This window comes from Monodon monoceros, unplaced genomic scaffold, assembly GCF_005190385.1.
Source record: "Monodon monoceros isolate NGI ecotype Baffin Bay Population unplaced genomic scaffold, NGI_Narwhal_1 Super_Scaffold_21, whole genome shotgun sequence".
Classification (NCBI taxonomy): Eukaryota; Metazoa; Chordata; class Mammalia; order Artiodactyla; family Monodontidae; genus Monodon; species Monodon monoceros.
In genome coordinates, this window is record NW_021703778.1 from 111,647,652 (window position 1) to 111,671,404 (window position 23,753).

The following is a 23,753-nucleotide window of genomic DNA, read 5'->3' on the forward strand; positions in this document are numbered from 1 at the left end:
TCATGGGAAGAGGTGAAAATGTCAACATTAACAGGAGTTTGGAAGAAATTAATTCCAATCCTCATGGATGACTTTAGTGCAGGAAGTAACTGCAAATGTGGTAGAAAGCACAACAGAACTAGCCTGAGGATGGGACTGAGATAAAACTCAGTCTCAAGATAAAACTTTGAAGAGGAGTTTCTTCTTATGAGTGAGCAAAGAAAGTGGTTTCTTGAGGTGGAATCTACTCCTGATGAAGATGCTGTGAAGACTGTTGAAATGAGAACAAAGGATTGAGAGTATTATTTAAGTTTAGTTGATAAAGCTGTGGTAGGGTTTGAGGGGACTGACTACAATTCTGAAAGAAATTCTAGTGAGTAAAATGCAATAAAACATCATTGCATACTACAGAGAAATCGTTTGTGAAAGGAAGAGTCAACCAATGCCATGAACTCCCTTAATGGTCTCACTTCAAGAAACTGTCACAGCCACCCCAGCCTTCAGCAACCACCACCCTGATCAGTCATCAGCCACCAGCAAAAAGACTATGAAGTGCTGCAGATTCAGATTCATGGTTAGCATTTTGGGGCAATATTTTAAATTAAGGTATGTAACATTGTTTCTTTAGACATAATGCTACTGAACACTTAACAGACTGCAGTATAGTGTAAACATAACCTTTATATGCACTGGGAAACCAAAAAATTCGTGTGACCCGCTTTATTGGGATATTTGCTTTATTGTGGTGGTCTGGAACCAAACCCGCACTTATCTCCTGAGGTCTGCCTGTACACTTTAATTTTTAAAAAGCAGTTTCAGGTTTACAGGAAAATTGAGTGGCAAGTACAAAGAGTTCCAATATATCCCCTTCTTCTCCCACCCCCACCTCGAGTTTCCCCAAGTACTGACATCTTTCATTGGTATAGTACATTTTCTACAACTGATGAGCTAATACTGATACAGTGTCATTAACAAAATCCACAGTTTACATTAGGGATCACTCTTTGTGTTGTACATTCTATGGGCTTTTGACAAATGTATAACATGTATGCACCATTACGGTATCATACAGAATACTTTCACTGCTCTAAAAACCCCCTGTGCTCCACCTATTCGTCCCTCCTTGTTGCCCTGCTCCCCACCTCCACCCCTGGTAATCAGTAATCTTCTTATTGTCTCTTTAGTTTTCCCTTTTCCAGAATATCATATAGTTGGAATCATAGTGTATGTAACCTTTTCAGATTGGCTTCTTTCACTTAGCAATATGCATCTGGAGCTCCTCCATATTTTTTCCATGGCCTGATAGCTCACTTTTTATATTCAAAGAATAATATTCCACCGGGTGGATGTACCACTGTTTGTTAATTCATTCATCTATTTAAGAATATCTTGGTTGATTCCAAATTCTGGCATAAATTCCGAGTTTATGAATAAAGTTGCTTCAAATATTTGAGTGCCAATGTTTGTGTGGACATACGTTTTCAACTTACTTGGGTAAATGCCAAGGATGGTTTGATTCTATGGTAAGAGTATGTTTAGTTTTCTAGGAAACTACCAAACTGTCTTCCAAAGTGGCTGTACCATTCCCACGAGCAATGAGAGTTACTGTTGCTCCATATTCTTGTCAGCATTTCATGTTGTCAATGTTCTGGATTTCAGCCATTCTAATAAATATGTAGTGGTATCTCATGGTTTTAAGGGCAATTTAATTCCAAATCCTTTAGATTAAACCTACAGACATATCTGCATGTAAGCACAAAGTATAGAAATATACATAACTATATTCTGTACCATTTTTAACAGCACAAAATTGGAAATAAACTAAAAGTCCATCTTCAGGATACAGGTTAAATTATGGTACTGACATGTAATGAAATCTGATGCAAGGAGTTCAACATTTTCTAGTATTAGTATTTTCCAACTTTATGCAGCTATCTTTCTAAACAAAGTTTGTAATGCTTTACCTTTTTTTTTTAACATCTTTATTGGAGTATAATTGCTTTACAATGGTGTGTTAGTTTCTGCTTTATAACAAAGTGGATCAGCTACACATATACACATATCCCCATATCTCTTTCCACTTGCGTCTCCCTCCCTCCCACCCTCCCTATCCCACCCCTCTAGGTGGTCACAAAGCACTGAGCTGATCTCCCTGTGCTATGCAGCTGCTTCCCACTAGCTATCAGTTTTACATTTGGTAGTGTATATATGCCCATGCCACTCTCTCTCTCTTTGTCCTAGCTTACCCTTCCCCCTCCCTGTGTCCTCAAGTCCATTCTCTAGTAGGTCTGCATCTTTATTCCCGTCCTACCCCTAGTTTCTTCATGACCATTTTTTTTTTTTTAAGATTCCATATATATGTGTTAGCACATGGTATTTTTCTCTTTTTGACTTCACTCTGTATGACAGACTCTAGGTCCATCCACCTCACTACAAATAACTCAATTTCGTTTCTTCTTATGGCTGAGTAATATTCCATTGTATATATGTGCCACATCTTTGTTATCCATTCATCTGTTGATGGACACTTAGGCTGCTTCCATGTCCTGGCTATTGTAAATAGGGCTGCAATGAACTCTTTTTGAATTATGGTTTTCTCAGGGTATATGCCCAGTAGTGGGATTGCTGGGTCGTATGGCAGTTCTATTTTTAGTTTTTTAAGGAACCTCCATACTGTTCTCCATAGTGGCTGTATCAATTTACATTCCCTCCAACAATGCAGGAGGGTTCCCTTTTCTCCACACCCTCTCCAGAATTTATTGTTTGTAGATTTTTTTGATGATGGTCATTCTGACTGGTATGAGATGATATTTCATTGTAGTTTTGATTTGCATTTCTCTAATGATTAATGATGTTGAGCATTCTTTCATGTGTTTGTTGGCAATCTGTATATCTTCTTTGGAGAAATGTCTATTTAGGTTTTCTGCCCATTTTTGGATTGGGTTGTTTGTGTTTTTGATATTGAGCTTCATGAACTGCTTGTAAATTTTGGAGATTAATCCTTTGTCAGTTGCTTCATTTGCAAATATTTTCTCCCATTCTGAGGGTTGTCTTTTTGTCTTGTTTATGGTTTCCTTTGCTGTGGTAATGCTTTAACTTTTTATTTGATAGGTTAGTCCAATGAGCAAGCCAGGCAAGACTGTTTTAACATAGGTATCAGAAAGTAATCAGTCAGGTATACTTTTAAGATGAGTATTTTACTCACACATGCTTTTATACAGATTAGAAATATGCCAACATGTTAGCAATGATTTCTTCTCATTAGACACCTAATATGTTTTTATGCTTCCTTAAACTTTACTTTCCACACTAAGCATAAATTACTTCTATAATCAGAAAAATATATATATGGAACTTTTTAAAAAGATTCTAGTTTTAAGTAAAATTTTAAAATTAAAAGAACAATTCCTTCTTAACCAATATAGAAATATTTTCTATAAACGTGACATTAACATAAAATGAAGAAAGGTATTTCAGATGTAATCAACATCTTCCCAAGAATTTCAAAATGTAATTCTATACCAAAATTAAATTATATTAATTTGTATCCATCAATATCCTTTTTCCTTGTATAATCTCTCATTCTTCTGGCTTGACATATACAATCAATATAATTCTATGGTTATTCTATAGGCAGAAGACAATTGTGAAAATATTCTTTTGAACAATTTTAAACATTTTTAATTCTTCTAACATCTTTAATTTCCTTATTCTCTTTCTACTTTTGTTTCTTCCTTTAGAACTGTAATTCTTAACACTTTAGAACCCATCATTTCATAGAAGACACGTCCTACAACAATGTTTTTAAATTTCTTTAAAATAGTAGTGCTTTTCACTGATTACCATCAAATATAGATATATTCCCACAGAAAATTCTCCTTCCACAGAATCACAGATTGCAAAGCCTGAAGTAACTTCAAGCAATTTTATTTCAGGCATGTGAGATATTATCATACCCACTATACAGATGAAGTAAATAACGCCTAGAAAGTTCAGTAAATTATTCAAGGTTATCTAGCTATTTAGTGATGAAAGAGTGAAAAAAAAGATCAGGACAAAGTCCTCGTTTTTCCTTGCAGCACTCTTTCTACTACAATGAAGACCAAGTTATAAATCTCTGAGAGGAAAAGGAATAAGATGGCAACTAGGTCCACAGTATGCTGAGTGATCCTACATCCAGAAATTCTTCCCATCATAGAAATTTCTTCCATGCTTGTTAAAGGCAGCAAGGAACCTAGCAGTATACTCCACCTTGGCCTCAGCTGTCTACAAGTAGAGAGCATGAATTCCTCACTGGAAGTTTGTGAAGCCAATATAATTGTATAATTGTAGCACTGAAAATAAGCTACCTAATTTTCCATGTTTATGAGTATATTCACTTAGTAGAAACTATATCAATTAATACATGAGTTCTGTAAAGTGAATCAGAGTTCTACTTCTTCAATTCTGTAAAGTAACGGTTTAAAATTATTGATATCAACAGTAAAATAAACTACATGAAAACAATAATGTAAGACATCTTAATAGCATAAAGTGATAACACAGCATGTCATCAGACTCCAAGTATTACTGAAAAAAAGGTTTTCCTATGGAAGTTTTTCACTTAACAACAAAAACCAACAGATAAGAAAACAGTGTATTTATATACATTGTTACTAAGGACTATAAACGTATTGCCCCATACAATTCTCATGATTTTAAAGAGTACATACCAACAGTTTTTTGCCGTACTATACTCCTCGCCTTTTCCGTTCCTGGGGAACCAGTGGTTGTTGCACTTCTCTGTCTCATTGGGGCTTGGCCAGGCTGATCGCGACTCCATCCTCTAGAAAATGACTTGTCAACTGAAACTTTCTGAAATTCATGTCCCACTCCTAGAAATGCAGATTTTCAATCTCAGTGTACCGTCACCGTATCAATAATCTCTTTGAATTATGTGTGCCACTTTGCCTCAGACTCTTAGGTTTACTCATAAAGTAACTAGATAAAATGCTTGCGTACTATAAGGTTTTTCTGAACTTCATTTTCATGTTCCAAAACTGAGGCAGATTTTAAAAAATACAACATCAACAATAAACGATTATAAATCCTCTACCACCCACTTGCTTCATATAGAAGTGAAATATTTGGACAGGCAAAAAAGGATGGAAAATGAGCTAACCAAAATCCATCCTGTGGTGGAAGTCACTCTATCTCTACCTGCCAATAATAGCCACTTGGAAAATAAACAGTCCAGGAAAAAGTAGTTTGGTCACACACTTAGCACTCTGGACTATTGTTTAAGTATGAAATGTGACTCAGATGTAATCTCTAGACTGCAACTAATTATTAAGAGTGAAAAATACTAGCAAACCCAGAATTATAAGGACATGTTTTTATGATATAATCACTGTTACTGTCCCTCTCCAGCTTTTTAACATTAGGCAGGTATATAATCCACATCCAGGGAATGTTTGCTTTTCTTAAAACTAAGAAAATGCTTTTAAAAGAATTTCTCACACAATTCTTTTTAAATAGAGTAACATGAAATCACTTTCTATGTTTCAATAAAAAATTGTGTCTATGATAAAAAGGGGGCTTCCCTGGTGGCGCAGTGGTTGAGAGTCCGCCTGCCAATGCAGGGGACATGGGTTTGTGCCCCGGTCTGGGAAGATCCCACATGCCGCGGAGCGGCTAGGCCCGTGAGCCATGGCCACTGAGCCTGCGCGTGTGCTCCGCAACTGGAGAGGCCACAACAGTGCGAGGCCTGCGTACCGCAAAAAAAAAAAAAAAAGGGTGTTTTATAACACATTTTGGTTAATTATTAAAAATATTTAAGATTTTGAATTATTTATGTAACTTTAGCTAGATATGTACAGAATACTTTATTTCTCATCAAAATTACTGTTGAATTTAAGGCTCTTCAAGAACAATTACAAGGTACCTACATGTTTCACTGTTGAAAATTTTTAACCTTCAGCGTAAATTAAGGAGGGAATAATTAAGAGAAAATATAACTTTTACCTTCACACCTCTCCCTGGCTTAATTTTCCCAGACCAAATTACTTAAACAAATTTATATGGAGCACCTTTGTGAACAACTCTTACCTTTCCCTTTGTGCTTTTTTTGTTTCTGTTCACTCAGCTTATCCAATGGTAAATCACTGAGATCCAAACTATATAAATTTCTAGCTAAAACTTTAGTTAGTGTCTCCATAGTCAGTGACCATTCAGTGGCTAACTCTTCCCAATAGGTCAACGATGACAATACTGAGAGTAAGTCATCCCAAAGTTCCCGGGAGATGTACACATTTAGATTTGCTTTAATCCAGGCAACTATAAGAGTCTATAAAGACAAATAATCAGAAATAACAATGAAATATATTCAAAATCAATTATTAAAAAATTACACCAAAACAAGCAGAACTTTAAATCATATAATATCCATGATATCCTTTCTTGGTACATAATACTTATAAAAGTAATTCAAACACTCATTAGTACCTACTATAAATTTCAACAACTGCCAATTCCCAACATTCTGGCATTAGGACAAGTTACAAAACTGAAAAGAAATCTCCCTAAAGTTTAACTACCCTTCATGCTGCATTATGTTAATGTTAAATAAATGTTGTTTAAAAAGACATAAAAGTCTCCACACTATTACGTGTTGAAATTATTGAGTAGTTAGTAGTTATTGAACTAAAACAACAAAACCTACATTCTCAAATTAAAGATGGGAATCACTAACTATACAATTTGAATATTCTAAAAACAAAAAGTTACTAGAGATGTATTTAACTTACTGAAATGTGTTTTTGAAAACTTAAATGTAAACTGAAGGATAAAATTAAATTTCATTTTAAAGACACCAGAGGAATTAAAGGTGTTCTGTAACAAATCCAATCACAGAATAAAAAACTTATTCATAAAAGGGCAGAAATTACTGACCAGGCTGTACCCCTGAGACTTTATAGATTTCTATCAAAGATATAATCCTCCTATTGAAGAAATAAGTCACAAAATAAAAGTTTTTCAAAAGTTTAACTCAACCAATTTTACTAAGGAATTCACATAAATTTATACATTAAATATAAAGATAAAAATGAGCAGAGTTTATGAAATAAAACAGTAATAACGAGTGGCCCTCCATTCTATTTTTAAACATTCAGAGTACAAAAAAGTTATTCCATGTAGCAAGCTAAAATTTTACCTTCCAATAGCACCCACCATTGGGTTAGTGCTAACCATGGCGGTGGGGGTGGGGAACTCATGAAGTCAAGAGGAGTTTAGATAATAAATGTAGCTGGTTTCAAAGACTTATACGCTACCATCACAGAATTTTAGGTGAACCAGCATATCTGGGGAAAAAAATAATCATTTGAATGGCTACACTAATGGGCAAGAATGGGAGCTGAGATAGCTTTTATCCTTGACATTAAGAACCATTTTATCCATGTATTTGTATTTAATGTGTCATCTTTAAAAAAATACTACTTTACTTTCTATTTTCCAAATAATCCATAATACATTTAAAGTCAGTGCTCTATCCTTAGGGTGGAAAACACAGCATATAATTCCTATATAATCAACTACCACTGATGAAGACGTGAAGAGAATAAAGTCTTTCAGAATAGCATGGTAAGAAAGAATCGTGATTTACTACGTTTTCTTTACTACAGAACGACTTAAAGTCTTGTTTTTTGAACAATCCCAGAGACCTGGAAACTCATAATGCAAACAATCAAGCCATCATCATGAAGCCTTCTGGCAGCTTTTTGCAATCATACATAAGTGTACCACACAGGAGATAAATATAATCAGCTTGTTTTAACACTTTTTTCACAGATCTGATTGATATTTCCTCTATTAGGTTGTGAGCTTGTATGTATGGCAAATAGTCTATTTAGATAAGCAACTTTTATTTGGCTCTACAAAAAATTATTTAATATGAAATGATTTCTGATTTAAAGCTTTCTTCCCAGGTAGTAAGTTCAGGGCTCAATGAGTCTTAAGAAAAAATACATATCTATCCACCTAGTTATCTATTTATTTATTTATTTTTATTGCCTGGAAAAGTGGTCCTGCAAGTCGACCTGCCAAGGTCATATTTTTTTTCCCCTGGAACTGTAGAAAAGCTTGTGACGGCATCTTCAGTACAGACTCCGTGACTCTGAGCAACACAAGCAGCATCTGTTCCCTTAAAGTAAAAAAATTAATTAATGTTTCCTTTTTGCATATGTTTGCTTTTGGTTAATGAATAACTTTCAAATTAATATTTGTTATAAAAATGTTATTACCTTTCAATAACTCAAATACCAAATATCTTCCAAAATTTTAGAATTCTTTAAATATTAAAATATAAAATTCCATTTTATAAATCTATACCAGCCATTTTTAAGCGATTTCTCAGCCACAATACCTCTCACCAAATAAAAATTTATACAACAGCTGATGAATTGGGAGTGAGAATATGGAGACTGCTCCCATCCCTCCACCCCACAAATCAAATAGTGACCTTAGGGAGCTGTCTGAAGAACACTCATCTGTCTATACAATACAATTCTACCTTGATACCTGTCCATCTCATCCATCTTTACAATATGGAGAACAACTGCATATCTAGAATTGTACCAGGTTCAATTTCAAAAATTATATGATATTTTAAGGCTAACAGATCACAATGAGCCTGACAAGTAATCAAGAACCATCACCCTATTGCTTCTTTCCATCCTTTTTTGTTTGGCCATCTTTCAATTCTTTATCCTCTTTGTGTACTGCAAGTCAAGCCAACCCTATTATATTATTCTTATCTTGCCTCTTCCTCCTAGATGCTTAATATTAAGACCATAAAACTACCTTATTTGCACCTGATAATTCAAAAACTGATGCAACCACATACAAAAAAAAAAAAAAAAAGAAGTCTGACAAGGGGATTTCAGTTGGGTGTATAGTCAGACTAACAACCTAAGTCTATCAAGCCTCCTCCTCTCTGGCTTATTTGCAGGCCCATTCTAGGCATAGCAATATGTGGGACAGTCCATGTGAGAAATGCAGCAGAGGCAGCAAGAAATCCCAGATCTAATATCATGGTTTTTTGGGGAAGTAAGTGCAGAATTAAATATAAAAGTATCACTCAATGAAAAATATCCTGAATTTATTAACCAAACAAACGTATGCATTCAACTCATAAAAATCAGAGGTAACATGTTTGTAACCTTAGGCTTCTAGCTTCACTATATGAAATGAAAAGCCATTTAAAGTCAACCACATATTCAATAAAGAACAGGTTTTCCAAATAAATCTTTCTGATTTGTGGTCAAACCATAATTCACTCATATATTATTAGATAACTTTTCACTTTGTAATACAATAATGATTTTAATTCATAAAGTCTTATAAATTCAATGTAAATATGTGAGAAATCTTTCATAATGCTATGACTTCAAGGGAACTTATAAAATTTTTAAAAATTCTAAAATTGTGTTCCACATAGCAAGTTTCTCAGTTTAACCTGGACCAACAGCATTGATTAAAAGCATATAAAAAGAAAAACAGGGGAAGGACTAACAAAAGAATGGTCAGTAGGACCACAGTTCAAATTTATGCTGTGTGAACAATGATAAATTACTTAATCTCTTTGTGCCTAAGAATCACCATGTAAAATTATCTACCTCATAGGGTGCTACAAGGATTAAGAAAGAAAACAGATGTAAAAAGATTAAAAAGATACCTGACACAGAAAAAGTGCTCCAAATCAGTTAATAACTACTTCTAGATGTAACTATATCAATATTATGCTAACCAAAAGTTTTTTCAAAGTAAAACCATTTTCCCATATGTAACAAAACACCAAGTAGGCATATTCTTTGACTAAGTACCCCCAGTTTTTAAGAATGACTCAAAAGAGGAAAATTGCATACATACAAGGATGTTCATTATCCTCCCCTCCTCCAACAACAAAATAAGTAACTACATATCCAGCAACAGGTGATTAGTTAAGAAAATTATGGTACATACATATGGCATAATACTATGTGACTGTGTGTGTGGTTTGGTGAACCAGATGTTCACCAAAGAGCAAACAATAATTACCTCTAGAGAGTGAGCTATTGGGCAACTTTTATTTTCTTTTTAAAACTTTTCTTTGTTTGAATTTTACAATGAACATGTATCATTTTTACAGAAACCGAAGAACTGCTCTTCTCATCTCTCTAAAAGGCCTCTTTTTTCATTCAATTAAACAAATATTTATAGAGTATCAATAATATATGATACTATGTTAAGAAATGTAGGAAATATAAAAACAAGACAACCAGTATATATACCTTTCAGGGCATCTCAATTCAGTGAGGTAAATGGACATTTTACAAGTAATTTAGGAACGAAGACAATTTTGAAAAGATCTACAACAGAGGTACAAATACAGAATGAAAGGAAGTGAGCTGAAAAAATAAGGCTATGTGGAAAAAGGAAGGTAGAATCTAAGGATAGTTATGGTAACAATAGGAAAAGATGACAGGAATCAGACACTAAAGAAAAGTTCAGACTGTGCTCGAGAGACAGCAATTTGATAAAGCTGGGAGGTAGGATCTCATTCTGCAGGGTGGAGCTTAGGCTAGAGATAGGGCTAGAAAAATACTCAGGAGCCTGACTGTACAAAGCCTTGAATGCCAGGTTGAGGAATCAGGCATTTCATACATTCAGTCATTTACTTATTCATTCATTCACCCATATAAATTCATTTATTCATACATGCATGCCAGTATTCATTCCTGGGGGTGGCGGGCAGTGGGGGAGGCCATCACATGCCCACTTTAGAAAGATAAACAAAGGCATCTTGTGGCAGTTTGATCAAAGATGTTTGAGATAAAGTGAAGGAGACCACTGTGTCATCATGATTATTACATAAAATACTATATTTATTCACTCATTCATTCAATAATAGAAGCCTGTACAATATTGTTACAAGCCCCCTTCACAGGCACTATTCCTCTAGAATTTACTATGCTCATATACACAATAAAAAAAAAAGATAAGTGTTTTTACCAAGTCTTTTTGTCCATTGATACTTGCACAACCATGAACCGATAAATGTTAAGAATTCGTTTACACATATCTGTGTGCTCATCCAGAAGATTTTTTATCTCATTTGCAGGTTCAAGAAGAAATATGTTTGAGGAGTTTATAATAAACACCTAAGATAAAAGAAATCATTAGTGATTCGTTACAGAATTTCAATGGGAAATTACTTATTCAAAGGGAAAACAACTCAAGATGCTGATCACTAGGTGATCTACAGCAAACTTAAAAGCATTAGACTGTAGGTTAGTTCTAACCCTGCTTCTACCATCAGCTTGATATTGGAAATTTAAGCTCATTAAATCTATTTTTATGTTTATCTAGACAAATATAAAATTACTAGTAGGCACCCGAAAAAAATAAGCCAAGTGAAAAACAGCATTTTTTAAAAGTGAGGGCGCTTTAATATAACAACCTGATTGTTGTCATAAAATGAAAAGAACAATAAAAATTAAAAATCGTTTAGGATAAAAGATGATACCTCAATCAAGATGGACTTTCTGAATGAGGTGTTCAACATCATCTATTCTCTTTTTTCATGTTTATTGACTATGTGTGCATATCTGTTTTGGTAATAACAGACTGTATATTATAGTACTACTAATCAGGGTCCATCAATATGTATCTTTAATTAAATTCATTATAATCAAATCATTAATTGTATTTTGTTACTGAGGAGAAAGTTGTTATAATGGTGACAGGTATGTGCAAAGGTTTTCAAAGACACTTTGGAGGAACAGAACATTACATCTATTGTGCACCTAGGACATTTACATCTTCTACACCCATAATTCTGATTAAAATCCCCTGGATGAACTCCATGGCAAAATACAGTTGTAAAATCATGTGAGAAAAGAACATTAAGCTAACTTTAAAATTGGGAAAAGAGCTGACTCTGTAAGTCTAACAACACTAAGAAAAGCAAAAAAGAGGCACAAATAACATTAGAAATAAAATACGGACATACCTACATAGCCAGTAGAGAATTTTAAAATGATAGTTCAGTGAATAACTTTATGTCAATAAATTTGAAAATTTAATAAAATGGATTATTTTTTAGATAAAACATAAATAGCCAAAACTGACTCAAGAAGAAATACAAAAGACGTATATATCAATACCATAAAAGAAAGGGAACTGGTAATGAAGGTATCCCTGATCCATCCCTAAATACCAGGCCTACACTGCTTTATAGGCAGAGTTTTGCCCAGCCTTCCCAGTAGATGATCCCTATTTTACACAAGCTGTTTCAGAGACAAATAAACTACCCAATTTATTTTTATAAAACTATAATCCAGTTATCAAAAACAGACAAGGACTACATAAGACAAGTAGAGACCAATATCACTTATGAACATATAGACAAAAATCTTCAAAAAACAGCAGCAATTCAAATTGATCAAAATATAATACTTTATGACCAAGTAGTTATTTACCCCAGAAATGTAAGGATGCCTTGACATTGGAAAAGTCTATTAATATACTATATCAATAGATTAAAATGGAAAAAAGTAGGATCATCACAATGCATAAAGAAAAAGCATTTAGCACTTATTCATTATTTTTTTTTAATTTAGCAAACTAAGAAAAAAGGTAAAATTCCTTAATCTGAAAAAGAATATTTATCAAGAACTACAGCAAATGTTATAACAGCAATTGAACCTGAAAAGTTCTGCCTGAACCTGAGACATCTTCAAGTAGTGCCAAAAGCCAAGAACAAGACAAGGGTACTCAATATCACCTCACTGTCCCGGGAAACCCAGTAAGCAAAGGTGGCAGGGAGCAGAGAATGGATATAAATATGGGTGACTTAAAAAAGGAAAAGCAAAGCTCAATTATGTAGCAACATGGAAGAAAACCGTTCCAAAGAAAAGGAAAAGCAAGTTTAAAGGACCGGTGAGAGCCGGCCTAGCACATCTGAGGAACAGCAAGAAGTACAGAGTGAAGTGAGGAAGGGGAAAAGCAGTGGGAGATACGTTGATAAACAGCCAGAGCATGTGAAGCCGTTGAGAAACAGCCAGAGCATGTGAAGCAGAGCTTCTCACACTGCCAGTGGTGAGGGAACAGGTTTCCCCCACCGAGTCTTACAGAACAACCCTATTATAAAATACAATTTAAAAAATGAATAGGTAAAAAAGGAAATGAAAAAAAGACTTTTCATCAGAATCAAGAGACATTAAATGACTTAGTTTCTAAACTCTCGCTCTCAATTTTGTAATTACCTTGTGGATCAGCACTAGTCTGTGGACCACACTCTGAGGAGCAATGACGTAAAAGCCTGATAGACCATTGGGAAGAACTTTGTTTTTATGCTTAGTGATAAGGAAAAGCCACCAGAGGGTTCAGAGCAGAAAAATAACATGATCTGACTTACATTTTACAGGATCCCTCTGGCTACTGTGTTGAGAATATACCAGGATGATGGATGGGCAAGACCAGAAGCAAGAATACTAATTAGAAATTTATTGCAATAATCCAGATGAAAGATTACTGAGGCTTGAACACAAGAAGTAGTGTGAGTGCTGAACAGCAGTCAGATTCTGCATACATTCTGAAAGTTGACAGGATTTGTTGTCAAATTAGATATAAGATATAGAAGAAATATAGGAAATTAGATGGCCTGAGCAACTGAAAAACAGCCGCCATCAAATGAAGTGAGGAAAACTGCAGGAAGAGCATGTTTGTTGAACAAGGTGAGAAGCCAAGTTTTAGACATGTCAAGTTTGAGATATCTATTAGATATTCAAGTGAAGATGCCAACTTGGCATTTGAATATTTGAGTTCAGGACTCATAGAGTTCAGATAAGAAGTCTCAGACTAGAGATAAAATGTAGAAGTTGCAGTATATAGATGACACTTAAAGCCATAGGAATGGATGAGATCAACAAGTGAGTAAGTTTACATAGAAAAGAGATCTGAAAGCTGATTCCTGGGCACTTCAACATGAGAAGTTGAGAAATATATTGAAAAATCAGTAAAAAAAAAAAAAAAAAAAAAATCTGAGAAGAGGCCAGTGAGTTAGGAGAAACACAGGAGGGTATGCTACTCTGAAGGCCAGATGAAGAAGGGTTTCAACAGCGAGGGAATGATCTACTCTGTAGAATGCTCCAGACAACTCTAGTAAAATTAGGATTGAAAAACATCCATTCGATTTAACAATGGGGAGGTCACATGTGGCCTTGACAAAAACAGTATGGTTTAAAAAAATGAATGAATATAATGAACTAAAAATCAATAACAAAAAGACAAACAATCCAAAAGAATAATGGAAAAAGCATATTAACAGGCCATTCATACATGAGAAAAGATGCTCAATTTCAGTAGTGATGAAGGAAAAGCAAATTGAAACAGGGAAACAAAAACTAAGAAAAAATGAGACAACATTTCACACACACAGGAGCAGCAAAAATTAAAATCTGACTATACAAGTAATGAGGAAGATATAAGGAAATGAGAACTTACAAGCACTACTAGACAGAATGTAAATTATTATAACCATGCTGGAGAACAATTTGGCAATAACAGTAAAGTAAAGCTGATAATGTACAAATGCTCCAACCCAGTAATTCCACTTCTATGTATATATCCTAGGGAAATTCTCCCACATGTGCCCAAAAATACATATACAGCATGTTTAATGTAGCATTATCTGGAATACTGAGAAACTGGAAACAAAAAACCATCAACAGAAAAATGAATAAATATGAAATAATCATAAATTGTAATACCACAAAGTAGTTTAAAATGAATTAACTATGGCTATGTATCAACAACAAATCTCAAAAACATAATGGTTAATGCAAAATGTTGCAGATGACAGTACACCATGACACGATTTATATAAAGTTTAAAACTGTCTAGAAAAAAAATGTAGTGTTTATCAATATATTATGAAGTGAAATGAAAGTTAAGGGAAAAACAAAATTAATATGGCACAATGATAATTAATAAATGTGGGTGGTGAGTTCATTATATTTTAAAAATTACACTGAAATACTGAATTTTGTATTTGAAATATTTAATGATTTTTATTTTATTTTTAAAAAATAACAACAAGTGATCTACCTGCAAAACTGCTTGGGCACCAGCTCGTATGTTTTGTTCTATGGCTTCTTCAGAAGCATTATGAAGAACATCTTGGTAGGTGCCATTTTTTGCCCAAGTGGAATTTCGAACATGATCAGCAATACTGGTCCCATTTTCCTGAAGCAAAATATCAAGTTTTTAATATTTCAACAATTAAGAATGCTGTGACAAGTCAGTAAGCTGAAGAAGTAAACTGGAAACTACTGGGTCCCTCTGCTAAACATCTTCTCAAAATAGAACATACCCTATTTGACTTCAAAAACAACGTATAGGTGCACTGTAAAAAAGGTTCTCACTGACAAAAATACAAAGAAAGTAAAAACAAATCATCCATAAGGACCAGCCAAAAATTGTATTATTTCAGATACAGACATTTTTCTACCTATCTAATGTATAAACCTCCCTTCTGTACATTTACACACTCAAGAATGGGATCATATGATTTACAGCTTTGTAAAAGATAAATTCTGTTGTAAAGTAAATAAATGCCAGAATCCAAATGACTTAAATAAAACAATAGAAAATAGCTTCTATTTATCCTACTTAAGAGTAGTAAAATTCCTGTTATCCGAAGATAGATGAATACTGCTACTTCAAACCACTAACACTGCAGCTTTCTGCTTGAGTTTAGCTGTCAAAGTCCCGCTGACTAGGGAGCTCCCTCAGTCAAACAGAAATTTCACTCAGAGTTGATCCCTTTTTTAAAGTTTCTCTCTAGTTTCTTTCTGCTTTTGGTCACTCACCAGTATCTTCAAATACTTTTTTTAAATATATATTTTAATATATATTTTTAATATACAATTTTAATATATGGGAGGTTCAGTCTAATATAAACTATTGTTTCATTACCAGAAGCAGTACTGGAACTCAGTGCTGTCCGAGTAGCCAATACAATATGCCATGGTCTGATCTATAGCTTTCTCTCAAGCTCCATACTTCTATGATCAGGTATCTTCTGAACGGTTCTTCCTGAATGACCCACAAGCACCTCAACTTCAAGATACTTAAAAGTAAATTTACATAACCATGCCCTCCCCTTCCTACCAACTCCTATAGCCTCCTTGGCCGCCATCACCACCACCGCACTTATTTTCTCTCCTATTCGTGTGCGAATGGCAACTACCCTGGTTGCAAAAAAAAGAAACTTGGGACACCTTTTCGTTCCTCATACCCAATTAAACATCAAAATACTGGTTTCACCACCAAGGGAGCTCATTTATCTGTCTTCTCCCTTATATTCCCATTGTAACTGCCACTGTCCTTTATCAGGTATTTATTATCTCACTTCTGATACTTCCTAACTAGTGTCCTTGCCTCCAGACTGACCTCCAATCTATCTTCCACTCTGAGCTTGGTATGAGCCTTCTGAAATATGTAACTATCCATGCCATTTTTCTATTCATAATCTTTCCAGTGTCTAGAATGTAATCAAAGTCCACTACAATGGCACACAAGTTACTAAACAGAGCCTAGTTCTTGTCTATCTCACATTTCTTACCACTCTCAACCATCTGCTCTTAGCTACAGCCAAATAAAAGTCTTAGTGTCTCTTACATCTTTGTAGAAGTTATTCACACTGTGTGGCTCCTTTCCCATTTGTTACCTGCTCTTTGTATTATAGTACTTCCTCACTGAAGCCTTTCTTAGGCAGAATTAGGTATTCCCTCTTTCACACTGTAGGATCATAGCAATAATATTGTTTTATAATACTTAAATTTGCATGCTTGTCTTCTTGCTAAATCATTGTTACATAAAGATAGAAATGATGTCTTTTCATATTTCTATCTCTAACACTTGTTCTCAAAATGGACATTACATATTTTAGACAGCACTCAAACTTGTCGGAGTGTTTTACTGTCACAAGAATTGAGAATATCACTGAGATTTAATGGGATAAGCCAGGTAATGCTAAACATACAACAAGGCACATGACAGTCTGCACATACACAAACTGTCCTGTATTCTGCATGTCTTTCAAATGTGTCACAGACAATTTGTGAATAAAAAATCCATTAATAATTAATTATTTGAATCTGTAACAACTCCATTTTATAATTAACACCAAATTTTAAATGATTTATATACACATATATCGAATTTACCAGAAATACAGATCAATTAAAGATTACAACTTTTGTTTTTTGGTTCACGCCATTAGCAAGAAATCACATCTCTAATGGCAACACAGTATGTAAGGAGCCAATAGAACACACTTATGCAATACACCTACATCGCCCTGCATTTGTAGCTTCCTTCCTTCTGGCTTTCCTCCCTCCTTTCTACTGCTTGTTTTTTTACTGTGTATGTAGGTAGATTTATTATCTATCATTTTTATTTAAGGATACTAAATGACAGATGGTAGGCTCAGTATTGAGCTATAAATTCATAACAAAAAACTAGCGGAGAACAAATTATTTAGATAGGTTTATTTTCTAGCTTGATGCAAAAACTGGATGTTTTTGCTGGTACATAACAAATACAACTGTGAATATTCTTTCATAATTTATATAATTTTATTTACTTCAATTGTATTTCTTAGTTTCATTTTTTCCCTCTAGAACTAGGGGAGGATGCCAAATATACATATATATATATATACATGTATATATCATATGATATATACATACATATCATATATACATGTATATATGTATGATATATATATCATATATACATATTCATATATAAATATTGATTCACTGAATCCCTATAGAATGTGCCTATTATTCATTTATATGTTAATATCCTGAAAAAAATCCACTGATGAAGTTAAATTAACCACCAAGGTGATTACCAAGTCGCTCCTATCTGGATTTAGTAAGATATATGTCAATATCAGAGTGTAACTTTTTGGTGAGAATCTGACCAATGGCAAGTGTGAAACACAAACCAGAATACTCTGAATTCTTTCTTGGGAATTTCTGCACTAGAGCTGACTGCAGAATAAAAAACATCCTGACCTGTTAAGTAAGCTGGTCTGTGAAAAGAAGTACTGCAGTTTACTCACAGAGGGGAAAGAATGAGATAAGAGAGAGCACGAGTGGAATTTGGGTCCCTGGTTCCATTTACTCCTGAAGTCTAAATGAATAAGACAGGCAAGGGGGAACTGCACTTCGGTAATCACTCTAAGATGTACTGGGGGATCTTAGCTCTCCAACCAGGGATCGAACCCAGGCCTAGCAGTGAAAGCATCGAGTCCTAACCACTGGACAGAAAGGGAATTCCCACCACACTTTTAAATATTATACCTTTTATAATAGCATCTAATTTTGATCCCGGCAATGACTTAAAGAATCAGAATACAAACTCTTTTAAAGTTGTCACATCAAAGAGCTTTGGGATAGGGTACTGAGGTAACTGTTACATTAACTAAATTGCAAAATATAACTGACCCTTGAACAACACTGGGTTTAGGGTGCCAACCCTCCGAGCAGTCAAAAATCTGCGTATGACTTATAGCTGGTCCTCAGTATCCAAGGTTCCTCCATGTCTGAAAGATTCAACCAACTATGGATCATGTGGTACTGTAGTACTTATTCAATACTATTGAAAAAATCCTTGTATAAATGGACCCACACAGTTCAAACCCATGTTGCTCAAGGATCAACTGTATACTCAAAGGTATCTTTATCTTCCCATTTATCCTGTATTATCTCACTCTGTGAAAATCTAATCTATTAAACATACTAAAATACTTAAGTCTTATTTTACCTCTTCTCTCTTTTCTCCTTCTTCCATTGAAATATCATGGTCTGTGACATTGTCAATGCATGGTAAGTCTGAAGATGAGATCACAATTTCTTCAGGCTCTTGCATGAACAAAGGCTTTTCCTCTTGCTGGATCCATTCTTGATATACTTTTACCACTTTTCTCATAGCTGCTGCTTCACAAATTGGTAATAAAAATGCCTAGTGAAAAAAAAAAGAGAGAATATAGATAATGATACCTTTTACTTTGACACAAACCACTAACACATACATTTCTATCTTGTTATAAAATGTGAGGTATAAATGATTTTTAAAGAGTTAAAGTCAACCAATTCATGGTCAGAAAGAAACCTTTTATCTCCAAATAATTTGTAAATACATTAAGACAGAAATACTTTTGGTAGGGAGATACTGATTTCCAGCACAAGGAGCAAAGAATTGTTTCAACTGTACTATCTCAGAATGAACATACTCCTTGTAACTATGTTCCTAAAACCTTAATGTAAATACACCTTTTCATAATAAATCACATTTTTGTAACTTATATTATTAGGCTTTTTAAAATTAACATTAAAATGAATTTTGATAAAAAGATTTTAATCAAAAAACAAAAACTATGACTCTAAGAAGTAATAAAAATACCATGTAATGAGGCAACTTAGCTTTTCTAAGAGTATTTTTTAAAAAGTTACATCTTTCTTCTTTCATTTTACATATATAAAGTTATACAAGTTAAATAATAAGGCAAAAAATACTTAGAAAGTTAAAAGAATATCTTACAGTTATTCTTTCCTTCGGTACTTTCAGGTTGCCGTAAGTTTTAAAAAAGTATGTATCTTCCGCATCACAAAAACATTGTCACGTGAAAAAAAAAACTTTTTTATACAATTCATACTTGCATAAATAAAGCAATAAAAATACTCTTAATCTCACTATCCAAAGTCCTTTCCTTATGCATGTTTCTGTTTATGTGTAAACGTTTTCACTTTACTTTTTTACAAATAGAACTTGACTTTTTTTTTTACAACCACTACCTATTAATTTCAACTGTAAAAATCCAAGACCTTTACCTAAAACCTGCCACTTTCTACTCTAGAATTATCAGTAGGTGTATTTAATAATAATCATGGGGTTAAATGACTTTATCTGATTGAAACTAGCCAAGAAAATCAGGTTCCTGAGATAACGATGAAAAGTTAATGTGTAATATCAATAGGGTATTTAATGTTCTTTGGTAATCCTTTTATTTATTTGCTATTATTGATTCCCTAGCAAACTACTGCAATGGCCAAAAGGTTCGTTCAGTTTTTTCCGTAAGATGGCTCTAGCAGCACTTAGTTGTCTTTAACTTCATTCGAAACAATTTCGTTAGATTGTATGTGACAGCTGTCATATCAACGTGCATTTTAAAAAAGACTTATCAAAATTGGTGAATTTTTGTGTAGCCATTTTAATATTGAAGATAGAAGAAAAAAGCAACATTTTCAGCATATTATGCTTTATAATTTCAAGAAAGGTAAAAACTTAACTGAAATGCAAAAAAATGTTTCTGTGGTATATGGAGAAGGTGCTGTGACCTATCAAACATGTCAAAAATAGTTTGGGAAGTTTGCGCTGGAGATTTCTCGCTGGACAATGCTCCAGGGGTCAGGTAGACCAGTTGAAGTTGATAGCGATCAAATCGAGACATTAATTGAGAACAATCAACATTGTTGATACTCAAAATATCCAAATCAAGCACTGAAAATCATTTGCACCAGCTTAGTTATGTTCATCACTTTGATGTTTGGGTTCCACATAAGTTAAGCGAAAAAAACCTTCTTGACCATATTTCTGCATGCAATTCTCTACTGAAACATAACGAAAACGTTCCATTTTTAAAACAAATTGTGATGGGCGAAGAAAAGTAGATACTATACAACAATGTGGAACAGAAGAGATCGTGGGGCAAGCGAAATGAACCACCATCAACCACACCAAAGGCTGGTCTTCATCCATAGAAGGTGATGTTGTATATATTGAGATTGGAAAGGAGTCCTCTATTATGAGCTCCTTCCGGAAAACCAAACGATTAATTCCAACAAGTACTGCTCCCAATTAGACCAACTGAAAGCAGCACTTGACGAAAAGTGTCCAGAATTAGTCAACAGAAAGCGAATAATCTTCCATCAGGCTAACGCAAGACTGCATATTTCTTTGATGACCAGGCAAAAACAGTTAAAGCTTCGCTGGGAAGTTCTCATTCATCTGCCGTACTCATAAGAAATTGCACCTTCAGATTTCCATTTATTTTGGTCTCTACAAAATTCTCTTAATGGAAAAAATTTCCATTTCCTGGAAGACTGTAAAAGGCACCTGGAACAGTTCTTTGCTCAAAAAGGTAAATTATGGAATCATGAAGTTGCCTGGAAAATGGCAGAAAGTAGTGGAACAAAAGGGTGAAGACGTTGTTCAATAAAGTTCTTGGTGAAAATGGAAAATGTCTTTTATTTTTACTTAAAAACCGAAGGCACTTTTTGGCCAACCCAATACGTTACTTACTACTTTCCTCCATCTAACAAACCCATTCCAAATTCTCACTCTCATGTTCCAGCAGCTTAATGGTCAATGACATAATTTTGATCATCATTGCCTGCTCTAAGACTATTTTACAACTGAAGCAACAGCTCGGCCTTCCTTAAAGATTTAAAAAACAAAACAAAACAAAAAATACCTCAAATAATCTCCAAAAAGTTCTATTCTGAGATACTGAAAAATTAACTTTAAAAAAAATTAGCATGGGAATTTGCTTTATTTTCTGCTCATTTTTGCTATGAACTGAAAACTGGTCTAAGAAAAAGTTTACTAATTTAAAAAATATTAGATCCAGAGCTAAGATTTTCATTATTGCATAAATTATCACACTATACCCCAAGTGGCTGGATGAATCTACTAAAGACTAGAGTGTATATGTATGACATTTGTCCTTACAGGCCCCTACACTGATTCTGCTGACACCCTAAATAAGGATCTTGAGGAAAGACTGATGTTAGCCATGGCTAAAAATCTGATGCATAAAAACTAGAGGGCCATTTTATACATTTACAATGAGAAATGGTTGTCTCAGACCAGAAAATTCAAATCCATATTGGCACCTTATCTTTCTACAAAGAAGAACCACTCACAATCAGACATCAGTATTAATTGATAATAAGGGAAACTGTCATCATAGGCAAGAATATTTGAATCAATGTGCTCAGCAAATTTTCTCTCTGTAGGTAGACCTGCATGAGGTCATCTCCAGTTTTATGGTTCTATGACCATAAAACAACATAACCAGACAACTACATGGAGGAAGAATCAAAACAATAGGAGATGGAAAAAAACATTTGATGGTATCAGCTTAAGATAACCTGGTATACACAATTTTCTAATAATTGGCTTTGCCAATGGGGTCTGATTTACTGGTAGCTAAGGCTCTCTTCTTCAGTGAAAAAACACTAACAAAACATGTTGGTCTCTGATTATTCTTTTAATGTGCTTCCATTATTAATTAACCCAGATTGTGACAGACACATTTTTTAAAATTTAATCAAATACAGTGAGCATTTAGCAGACCTGGGAATTTTTTGTCTCCTTAAAGCAGTGGTTTGCATTTTGGTCTCAGAACCCCTAATCTGCTATATGTTAACACAAATAACACATTTTCCAAATTAAAAGAAGAGTGGCATTATTTTACATTTTTGCAAATCTGCTTAATGTTTAGCTTAATATAGAAGACAGTTGGATTCTCTTATCTGCTTGCTTCTACATTAAATCTGATACAGTATCACATGTCAGGTATGCTCTGGAAAACTTCACAGTACACTTGTGAAACAACAAGAGTGAAAAAGGTTTTGACCTTATGAACCTCAAAAGATCCTGGATATTTCTCATGAGCCCCAGATTATACTTTGCCACCCACTGACTTCGGAAAAAAATTAGGCATATGTATGTATGTTTATATTTTTAAAATTTACATACATATAAAATAAATCTGTGGTGCTTTTAAAGGTTAAACTCTTGATGTGTTATATTTACCTCATATCAAAGTACTTGGGGCTCCTCACTGTAGCCTCCAAGTACTAACAACATAAAGCACAATAAATGGGTTTCCTTATGAAATAGAGGGTTAATGTCTGGAGTCCATTTATGCCTATTCTATTGGATATGGAGAACAGTTTTATCATTTCAAATAACTTGGGCATTTATGTTTTACAGTTGTATCTTTGTTTTAAAGATACGTAACAATATAAATACTTTCATCTGAGATAGAACTCACAATCATTAAACTGGCCCTAAAAAAAACATTATCAGCTATATAACAAATTAGCTCAAGACTTAGCTTCTAGAAATACATGTTAGCCCTGAGCTAGGACTGACAAAGTGCCCAGCACTCAACAGTTACTGAGCTTGATTCATTCACCAAATATTTATTAGGTTCCTAACTCACTGCCATGCACTATGGCTACAATGATGAATGAGAAAGAGAAGTATTCATGGAGGGTAATATGAAAGATCAAAATTGAACAAACATTCAAAAAAATAATTATAGAACTCAGGAGAGGTACTATGAAGAAGAGTACAGCTTTCAAAAACATCATTAAAAAAGAGGTACTTACTGTGTGTGTGTGTGTGTGTGTGTGTGTGTGTGCACATGTGTGGGCAGGTGCTTCCACCTGTCTGTGGGTGGGTGGGTGAATTGGTGAGGGTGGTCATGGAAGACTTTTCTAGTGCAGACACATTTAAGCTATGACCTAAAGGTTGAGTAGCCAGGCGGGAAAGATAGAGAGGAAACAGGGGAAGGTTGAAGGACAAAAGTTCAGATAGGGAAACAGTAAGTGTAACGGCTATGAGGATGAAATTATTTGAAAGATGAAAAGTAGAGACATTTCTACTAA

The 23,753-nt window shown here is 34.2% G+C and overlaps 1 protein-coding gene across 10 annotated transcripts in view; it reads right to left on the reverse strand.

The window, feature by feature from the left end:
- RALGAPA1 (Ral GTPase activating protein catalytic alpha subunit 1) overlaps window positions 1-23,753 on the reverse strand; it is a 228,295-nt gene that overhangs the window by 131,362 nt on the left and 73,180 nt on the right. For all 10 annotated transcript variants that reach the window (XM_029237182.1, XM_029237176.1, XM_029237181.1 and 7 more), the window contains exons 11-16: window positions 18,838-19,035; window positions 15,106-15,243; window positions 11,008-11,156; window positions 8,029-8,158; window positions 6,067-6,304; window positions 4,692-4,853 (exon numbers count right to left, since the gene is read on the reverse strand). In XM_029237182.1, the coding sequence (XP_029093015.1) occupies window positions 4,692-4,853; window positions 6,067-6,304; window positions 8,029-8,158; window positions 11,008-11,156; window positions 15,106-15,243; window positions 18,838-19,035 (1,015 nt within the window). The remainder of the gene's footprint in view (window positions 1-4,691; window positions 4,854-6,066; window positions 6,305-8,028; window positions 8,159-11,007; window positions 11,157-15,105; window positions 15,244-18,837; window positions 19,036-23,753) is intronic.